The 9,985-nt window shown below is 44.5% G+C and overlaps 1 protein-coding gene across 8 annotated transcripts in view; it reads right to left on the bottom strand.

The window, feature by feature from the left end:
- Nucleotides 1-1,052: 1,052 nt before the first annotated feature.
- The window catches only part of LOC137351583 (CUGBP Elav-like family member 4), a 402,153-nt gene continuing 393,220 nt past the window's right edge, over nt 1,053-9,985 (bottom strand). For 7 of the 8 annotated variants that reach the window (XM_068016150.1, XM_068016152.1, XM_068016151.1 and 4 more), the window contains 2 exons: nt 9,501-9,666; nt 1,053-7,901 (listed from right to left, as the gene is read on the bottom strand). In XM_068016150.1, coding sequence (XP_067872251.1) covers nt 9,539-9,666 — 128 coding nt within the window. In that variant the 3' untranslated portion in view covers nt 1,053-7,901; nt 9,501-9,538. The remainder of the gene's footprint in view (nt 7,902-9,500; nt 9,667-9,985) is intronic. The other variant, XM_068016155.1, reaches the window with a different exon arrangement.

Genomic DNA, 9,985 nt, shown 5'->3' with positions numbered 1-9,985 from the left:
CTGGATTTGCCTCAGACAAGTACCAAGGAGAGGGATGGAGTCAGTCGCTAGGAAACAGAGTTTGTGGTAGGGGCAGCAAATAATGGCTGCGGTCTTCCCATTGTTTATTCGGAGCAAATTTCTGCTCATCCATTACTGGATGTCGGAAAAACAATCTGACAGTTTAGAGACTGGGGTGGGGTCGCGAGCGATGGTGGGGAGATAGAGCTGAGTATGGTCAGTGTACATGTGGAAACTGATGCGTTGTTTTTGGATGGTGTTGTGAGGAAAGCACAGAGACACTGCTCATAAACAGAAATCATAGAGACAGCACCTAATGACAGCACAGACACAAGGAAAGAGGAAGACATGACTAGAGAAAGCACGCAGACACACAGGGCTGAATTTGCCCAGCCCTCTGACATCAGTCGTCATGGAGAGGGGCCTGGAAAATTCTCCCGGGAGAGGCCCGCCACCTGACACCGGGAATCCCCGCCGCATTTTAATGCCGGCGGCAAGCCTCGGTGCGGCCCCCCCCCCAGCGCTCAGCAGCAGACCCTTAATCTACATATACTAATAAAATTAATGCATAAACATTTGCCTGGTAGCGACGGCCATCCCACACCGATATTCCGGCCACTGGCTGGAACTCCTGTGCCTTTGGATCTCTGTACGGAGAACCAAGGCGTGACACTAGGTGGGGGTGGGGAGAGTGAAATTTTCAGTGTGGGAGGTGGGGGGAGCAAGGAAAACACTTTTTATTGGCTGAGGGAATGGTGGGAAGGGGTTGAAGGGCAAATGTAACAAGGTTCGGCGGGGAGGGGGGAAGTTTGGGTTGGGAATTAAGTTTAGGGGTGGGATAGGCCCAAAAACAAACATTGTGGTGGGGGTGGGGGGGGGGGGGGGCGGGGGAGGAGGCGGCTGGGAGAGGGGATTCCAGCTTTTACTTGGTTTTTTACACAACTGTGCAATGCACGTCCCTTTAAAAATTCAAATGTTACTGCAGGGCTTGAAGCCCTTTAAAAATGGCGCTGGCGCCTGCACGGTGGCGCCAGATGCCATTGCCGGGGACGGAGCAGCCAACCCCCTTTACGTCATCGGGGGTGGCCGCTCCGCCCCCTCCATTTAAATGAGCCCCCGTGCGAAATATCGCTGGGGCTCAGTGACGGGCGATCCGCGCAGACGGACTGTCAACTTCAGAGCGTGCCGCTGCGCTTTGCAGCACGCTCGTAAAATTCAGGCCACCATGTACAGAAAGCCACAGGTATAAAGAATAGAGAATGGGCACAGGTACAGAACATGAGAGAAGAGACACACAGCAATAAAACAGAAAGCAGGTGCACTATGAGTTGAAAGCATAGAGTTGGGCCAAGTAAAGTGAAAGCACAGAAATGCAGCAAATGCACGTCTTTCTTTTCAAATATAAGGATAGCGAATAAAAGGAAAGCAGAGGCACACAGTAAGCATGCAGCAAGCCCAGAGCAAGTGGGGCTGATTTTACAAAGACTCGTTTCCACAAGTGACCTTGGACAGGACATATTAGGAATGGAGTTGGTGATAATTAGCTTTGTTAGTCGATAGTTTGCAGGACAATGTGCCGTTATCCTCTGGCACTGTCACCAGCTGCTTCTGATCCAGCCAGCATGCAGCGGAACATTTGAAACCAATCAGTACATGCATTAGTTTCATAATCCATTGTTTTCAACAGAAATGTGCTCGTGGGAAATATATTCACTGGAATAATCAAATTCTGTTCCCAGGTTGGGCTACTTAATCCATTAACACGAGCGATGCAGCAGAGTTAACATTTTCCACTAGATATTCAGGCATTCCCTGTGAAAGGTTGATGCATGCGTTCTTAGGAGACTTGTCTTCTACACAAGTTGCTAGCAGGACAGTGAAGCCTTAATCGTTTCCAAATGGAGACGTGACTTTATTTCCTTCAGTCAGTTGTTTCCATTTCCCTCAGGAAACGACAGCAGCTTCACACCGCAAAGCTGAGGTTTTGACCACAAGTCATTTATTCAAAGCTGTGAGACCATGCCATCAGTCCTTGAGGCTGCAACTCGTGTTTGTACCCAGCCACCAGCTTTACTGAATCCCAATGGGTTTGCCTTTGGGTTGTAAGTGTTGTCTGTAGCTCAGTGGGATAGCACACTTACCTGTGGGTCAGAAAGTCGCAGTGCAAATCCCACTACTGAGGCTTCAGGGCATAATCTAGGTAACACTGAGAGAGTGCTGCACTGTCAGAGGTTCTGTCTTGCAGATCAGATGTTCAACTGTGGTCCTATCTGCTCTCTCAGTTGGTTGTGATACCATTTCAAAGAAAAACAGGGGCTTTCTCCCTAATATCCCGTTCCCTTGGGCTAACACCTAAAAGCAGATTAACAAGATCACTGTCATGTTGCTGTTTGTGCGATCTTGCTCTTCCTAAATTGGCTACTACATTAAAACAGTGACTTCTTTATCGGCTGTAAATCGTTTTGGGAAATCATGAGGTTGTGAAAACCTCTATATAAACACAAACTCTTTCTCTCTCTTTCTTCCAGTCACTTACATGTCAATGGACACACAGTCACATCAGCACAGAGAGAGCACTGATTTCATGCAGCTAAATTATACAACACGTGGCCACTAAAGCTCCTTAACTCCATTCTCAATATTTTAATTTCAAGTATCATCATTAGCCCTTGTGGTTTTTCTGATGAGATGGCCCATTGATAGAAACCCAAGGGCTCTCTGCGCTGTAGATCCACCCTGCATCATGTTGAAACTGTCAAAATGTATTTCACAAAGGATCATTTTGCAAGGCAGAGAAAGAAAGCTTTAATTAGACTGGGCTGGAGTCAAACCCAGGCCCCAAAAGGTGAAAGGTCAGTTTATCAACCTGCTTTGTCATTCTGCCCCCCAATAAAATGGATTCCTGTCCTCAAAGGAACCAGAGTAACATTACATTAATTCTTAGAACCTTCATCTACTACCTGCAAATTCCCTTCTATGATTACCTGATTCCACTTGCAGCCCATTCCCTCCTCACTCCCTGTTGCCGCGAATGGTCCCATTGAGATGTTAAGGTCAATAGGAATTGCTAGATGGAAAAAAAACAAGATCCATCTAGTTTGCATTTGACTATCCTGGTAGTCACATGATTCAATGAGAATAGAGTTGTTGATTGATCATTACCACCAATCTTTATCAATGAGTCCGCAACAGACCCAGGAACAAAGTGAGGAAGAGCCCCCAGTGGTGGAGAGCTCTGGGAAATAGAGGTCCAAAGTCACATGGTCCTTCCAAGCATGCTACACTGATCATATGCCAAGTCTCAAGTTACTCGTATAGTGTATCCCAAAATGTTATCGCAACCAATCCTTACCAATTATTCGCACTGTTCCCAAAACAAATAAAATGGTATCTTAAGTTGGATCCAATGCACGGCTCAGGTGGACAGCTCTGGCTGAGAGGAGGGTAAGTTCGAGTCCGCACAAGGATCTAAACTAATAATTTAAGCTGCGACTCTAGTGTAGTACTGGGGAGTACTACATTGTTAGATGCTGTTCTTAAGATGGGATATTAAACAAGGGCCCCATCTGCCTGTTCCAATACGTACTAAAGACGCTGTGGTTCTACTTGGAGGAGCAAGGCTACTCCTGTTCTCTCCTCGGTTGTGGCACTGGACTAGTAACTCCTCGTTCAAATCCCACCATGTCAAATTGTGGAATTAAACTCAATTGATCTGGTAATTTGTGGGGGAGCACCCAGAAAACAATGGCCGTGAGCTACCCGATTATCAGGAAGACCCAAATGGTTCAGTCATGTCCTTCAGAGAAGGCGACTTGGATCTCCTTCGTGGTCTGGGTATGCACGTGACTCCAGTCCCACATTCTGGGGTAGAGACATTCATCTTCACTGCCTGTGTGGTAATCTGGCAGAGCAGATCGTGATGTTCAGGTGGGGCTCCACTCCTGCTACAGTACCACCCAGGGCAAACATTTACCCTTATGTTTTTGACTCTTGATGTCCTCAAGGCCACTAGAGATGGGCGATAAATACTGCCTTGTGGAGTGTTGCCCGTGTCCTGAGGACAAATTCAAAAAAAAGGCCCTGGCCAGTATTCCTCCCTCAACTAACATAGAACCATAGATTGACACAGCACCGTGAAGACCATTCAGCCCATCGTGCATAGGCTATTCAATTAGGCCCACTTCCCTGCTCTTTCCCCATTAGCTGTGCAACATTTTCCCCTCCAATTATTTATCCAATTCCTTTTTGAAAGTTATTATTGAATCTGCTTCCACCACTCTTTCAGGCAGTGAATTCCAAAGCATAACTACAGTGCATAACAAAATTCTTTTCATGTTGCCTCTGGTTCTTTTTCCAATTACCTCAAATTTGTATCCTCTGGTTACCAACCCTCTTTCCACTAGAAATAGTTTCTCCTTATTTACTCTACCATGGTTTTGAAGACTGCCATCAAATCTCTTAACCTTCTCAGGAGAACAAAAGATCATTAGAAAGAAATTAATTGGTTAATTAATTCATTGCTGACTACTGGTGATGCACACTGGCTGCCATGTTTGCCTATGTAGCATCAGAAACTACACTTCAAAAATAATTCATTGCATTAAGTACTTTGATGTGATAAAATACTACAATAAATACTGGTATTATTACAAAATGTAAGGGATTTTTGATGCAGAATTTGTTTTAAGTTTGTGATAGACTGTAGTTATCAAGGAACTTTCTTAAAGCTGTAAACGACCTAGTATATTGCTGAGCCAGAGCAGGAGGAATCCAGTTTCAATACCTATCTGTACCGAGCGAGTTACTCTCAGTCAACATGGGGTGGTGCGGCAGGTGGAGTGGGGGGTGCAGGGAAGATGTTAAAGGGAACACAAAAAGCCAAACCAGTCAGAGCGGCCACTCCTGATTGCTAGCCAGTCTCCCATGTGACAAATGTGTGCAGATCCTAGATGAGAACAGGATTGGGTTTATATGTGATGCCTATCACAGTTGAATAGCCCAATGGTATTTTCTGCATAGAATCGCAAGGTGCAGGGGAGCTGGTTTCCTCGATAGAATCATCATCCAACACCTTCGGGAGAACAGAAGAGAAAACCTTGATGTAAGAATGCTTTTTTTTAAAAAAAAATGGATTTGGAACAAATGATTTCTGTAGCTGAACTGTCTTTGGTTTGTCAAATCCACAATTTAATCTACTAACAGCAAGCCTTGATAATTTTATATAAGAGTCTTCATTGAAATGATCGTGCTTAAAAGAATCCTGAGGAAAAGCCTTCAGTTTTAGAATCAAATTTGTGTTGTTGCTCCCCTGTTCTCAGTGCTCTGCTCCATTGAACCCATCATGATGGTTCTAAACTCAGCCAAATCCATGTCTGTTCAGGCATGGTACCATCCAGTGGAACAGTCAATAAGAAAGAAAGGAGTGCACTGCCATTTTGTTGTGCTTATCAAGATAACCAGAATGTGGGGAATAAAGTATTTTCCCGACATCAGCGTCAAATGCTCTCGGGTTCGGAATAGGACGGCTAGGTTTTAGAGTAAAACTCCCGTCTATTCTGCTCTGACAATGTAACTTAACCCTTGATCTCAAACAAGCATCCATCACTGTGAATTGTTTCTGCATCCGCATACGAACATATGAATTAGGAGCAGGAGTAGGCCACTCGGCCCCTCGAGCTTGCTCCGCCATTCAATAAGATCTGATTGTAACCTCACTCCATATTCCCGCCTACCCCCCGATAACCTTCCACCCCCTTATCAAGAATCTATCTACCTCTGCCTTAAAAATATTCAAAGTCTCTGCTTCTACCGCCTTTTGAGGAAGAGAGTTCCAAAGACTCACGACCCTCTCAGAGAAAAAAATTCTCCTCATCTCTGTCTTGGGTGGGCTACTCCTTATTTTTAGACAGTGATTCCTGGTTCTAGATTCTCCCACAAGGCTCAGTGGGTAGAACTCTCACCTCTAAGTTAAAAGTTTGTGGGTTCAAGCCCCACTCCAGAGACTTGAGCACAAAATCCCAGGCTAATCTTCCAGTGCAGTACTGAGGGAGTGCTGCACTGTCAGAGGTGCCGCTTTCAGATGAGACATTAAACCAAGGCCCCTGTCTATCTTCTCAAGTGCACATAAAAGGTCCCATGACACAATTTCGAAGAGCAGCAGGGGGGTTTTCCCAATTTTTTTTGGCCAAAATTGATCCCGCAACCAGCACCTAAAATAGATTATCTGGTCATTTATTTCACTGCTGTTTGTGGGAGCTTGCTGTGCACAAATTGGGTGCTGCGTGTCCTACATTACAACAGCGACTTCCCTTTAAGAAAAAGTAGTAACGCGTCTGGGATGTCCCGAGATCATGAAAGGTGCCATATAAATGCAAGTAATTCTTTTACTTTCTCTCTACAGGAAACTCTCAATAAGTTTCAAATTAAAGGGGCTTTTGTGTTACTAATGCTTGGGTGATGAGGATTTGCGGGCAGGGGAGGGGCAGTAATGTGGGAGGAGACGAAGACCTCCAGACTCGTTTAAAGGAAAAGCCTTTGGGGAGGGGGTTGGGGGGAGGGGGCGATATGGATGCAGTTTCTCTCAGTCCACATGAGACCTCAGTAGATGTTAGTACAGGTCGGAGATTGGAATTGAGTGCTACATCTTCAATGTGCAGACCCCTCACTCATCAGTCACCCGGCCCCAAGGCAAAGACACCCCACCTTGCACAGTTAATTCTGTTTTCATCCTATCAGCCAGAGGTGCAATGACATTGTGCTAAACCCCCATGCACCAAATCAGCCCACATTTTGGTAACACCATTTAACATATAAATATCTTAACACTCGGGTACTAATAAAGGCTCTCACCAGAAATGATGTGCTGTTACTCCAGGGATTATTTACAATGCTCTTTTTTTAAAAAAGCTACACTACGAGGGAATTTTTTTTTTTTTTTGACGCTTACCTTTTTTAAAACACATCTCAGAACAACTCCCTACTCCGAGTTTACCCCTTGAATTAAATCATCAAATAGGCAGCTTAATTTAATCAGTGCGACAAGACAGGTCCTCAAAATGGTTAAACGAAGCCCACCTTCACCAGGAAAAAGGAAACAGCGTTCAATTTTTTTCTCTCCCTCTCTCTCTCTCTTCAAAAGCAATCTTTTCAGAAATATAAGGAGCAGAATATACACCATATGTATAATTATAGTTTCGGTCACATTTTGCATGCAGTACTTTCGCACCCCCTAACGAGGAGTTGAGACACAAAGTACATTTTAGCCTTTGTTTTCTTCTTAAAACTAACTCCTGTAAAGTTTCTACTGTATTTTGCTCCTTGTATAAATTTCCCAGTGTATAATGCTATTCTAAGACCACTGAAGCATTGCTTGTTTTTAAAATTTTAAACAGTGTTATCTCTTAATTTCCCCCCATGTTTTCACTATCAAGAGAAGTAAAGAAAGCTGAACTTATATATTACATATACAGGCCCCCATAATAAATTAAAAAAAATTTGTTTGGTCCTTTTGATCCCTGAATGTCGGAGGATTGAGAGATAAAGACTCAATGTGTTCTGCGTTACCATGTCAACCATATGGATTCAAAAACACACACACAAAAAAAACCCCAGCCATGGCAACCATCGCCTTGGAGACCTAACTGGGTGCTCGATGACACAGAACTGCGCCAAATCAGTTTCCTCTGCAACCTGTAAGGCAGCCGTCCTTCCTACATCGTTTTACGTCACGTGTGCTATTGTAAGATCCGAGTTTTCTTAAATAGCTGCAATGAAATTTCACATTTTCAGGGTTCTTGAAATGTTTTCTCCAAGTTTGTATTTCGTTATCTCCCCCTCAACACTGATATCTTCGAATCAGCCATCTCAAAAGGTACTTCTTCATAATCCATACTGCCACTGCCCTAAAGGAAGAGGGAAGCATCATCAGTGTTGGATCTGAACATGGCACAGTAGTCTACAGAGATTACAGAACAAAGCACCCTGCTGCCAAAGGTGAAGACACCATACCCTTCTTTTAAATTCATTAGGCTCCTTAGACAGCACCTTCCAAGCCCGCGACCTCTACCAACTAGAAGGACGAGGGCAGAAAATACATGGGAACACCACCACCTGCAAGTTCCCCTCCAAGTCACACACCATCCTGACTTGGAACTATATCGCCATTCCTTCACTGTCGCTGTGTCAAAATCCTGGAACTCCCTTCCTAACAGCACTGTGGGTGCAGCTACCCCAAATGGACGGTTCAAGAAGGCAGCTCACCACCACCTTCTCAAGGGCAATTAGGGATGGGCAATAAATGCTGGCCTGGCCAGCGTTGCCCACATCCCATGAATGAATAAAAAAAAAAAATTTAAAATTAGGAATAAAAAATACATGCATATAGTTTAAGTATTTGTCGCCAGGCTCTTACATAGGAACACATTGGTACATTTGGGGTAGTTGCATGTTTGGGCAATTTGCTGAAGGGCCCCAGGGTTTGGCTGGGTCAAGGGGGGTATCACAAGATCTTGCCCAAGGAGTCATTTTTCAACTTATAGGCCTCAACAGTGAGTGTTAGCAGTGGGCATCACTTACGAGCGGGATCCTGTCCTTAACCAATGCCCCACATGGGCATGTCCAGTTGGGGGGGGGGTTAGGATAAGGAGTGGGAATCCTGGCTTATTTTCCCATTGCTATCCCAGGGACACTGCAGCCAATTGTAGATCTACTGCTGCATGAGGTTGAGACCATTGCACTTGTACCCTAGCTGCCAGTGAAGAGTTTCCCTAGGAATCTCGCTGGAATACTGCGCATCATTCTAGTCACTGTTAGAACAGCTTTAAAACTGGACCCGCTTTCCGTCCAGTACCTGTTGAGTCTTAAAACATGAGCTTCTTTCTAGAGAGGAGATATTCTGAAATGGTCATTAAAACTAACAATCATGCTGATGCTAATTATTAGGCAAGACTGTTCTCCACAGGGGCCCTCTCAACTTGCACCATTTCAAGATGTCCATCCAATGACTGCTCCATGGCCATTTAGTACGGAGCTATCATTTTCAGAGCCCAGTGAGACACCCCGTAAAAAGAGATGGTGTGCCAATAAATTAATTGAATCAATACACAGGAACATAGGAGCGAGCTATTCAACCCATCGAACCTGTCCTGCTAATCAATTAGTCTGATCTGCATCTTAGCTCCATTTACCTGCCTTAGGTCCGTAACCTGTAATCACCATCCCTAAGAACAATCCATCAATCTCAATTTTGACATTTTCAATTGACCCCCTTCCAGCCTCCAGTTTTTTTTTTTGGGGGGGGGGGGGGGAGGGGTGGCAGAGAGAGTTCTAGATGTCCACATGTATTGTGTGTAAGAATACAGATGAAATCCTGTACCCAGCCTCGGTAAAATGACCCTGCTACTATTCTGACTTTATGGTAGAGAAGTTAAACATCAACCATGGACTTAGAAAACCTTTCAAGGCGAACATAGAAGATAAGAAGTTAATAGCTGATGCCTTACCTAGAAAATCAGAAATTCATGCCCTGAATCATAGTCAGTCAGTATGGGCGACTGGTATCCTTTGGCCGTTTTAACTGGACTTTTAACCTCTTCATGCCAATCTGAAAACCATTCATAGCCTGGATGGCAGCCTGGGCACTAGTGGGGTTATCAAAACTCACAAAACCTTCAAAAAATAAAAAGGTAGAAATTGTTTTTAAGACGTGTAAAAGGTGAGGTAACCCATTACATGAGATGGCCAATGTTTTTTTTTCCTCCCAATTTTGTCCTAAGCATTACTGGAGCTGAAAGTATATTTTTCCTCTCACTAAAGGGTCCCTAGTCTCAGTCACACAGCCATAAGAAAGCACTAGGATAAGGTCAAGCACTTGCCAGCGGGTTTGTAGACTATGTAGGTGCCAACTTCAATCCCATAGCTGTACTGAGTTAGTTGCTTTCAGCCTGGGGGATAGTAGGGTTCCTACAATTGTCTGATGCCCCTGGGG

Source organism: Heterodontus francisci, chromosome 36 (genome assembly GCF_036365525.1).
Source record: "Heterodontus francisci isolate sHetFra1 chromosome 36, sHetFra1.hap1, whole genome shotgun sequence".
Taxonomy (NCBI): domain Eukaryota; kingdom Metazoa; phylum Chordata; class Chondrichthyes; order Heterodontiformes; family Heterodontidae; genus Heterodontus; species Heterodontus francisci.
The sequence above is the reverse complement of the archived record's forward strand: the minus strand, read 5'-3'. Positions and strand labels throughout refer to the sequence as shown.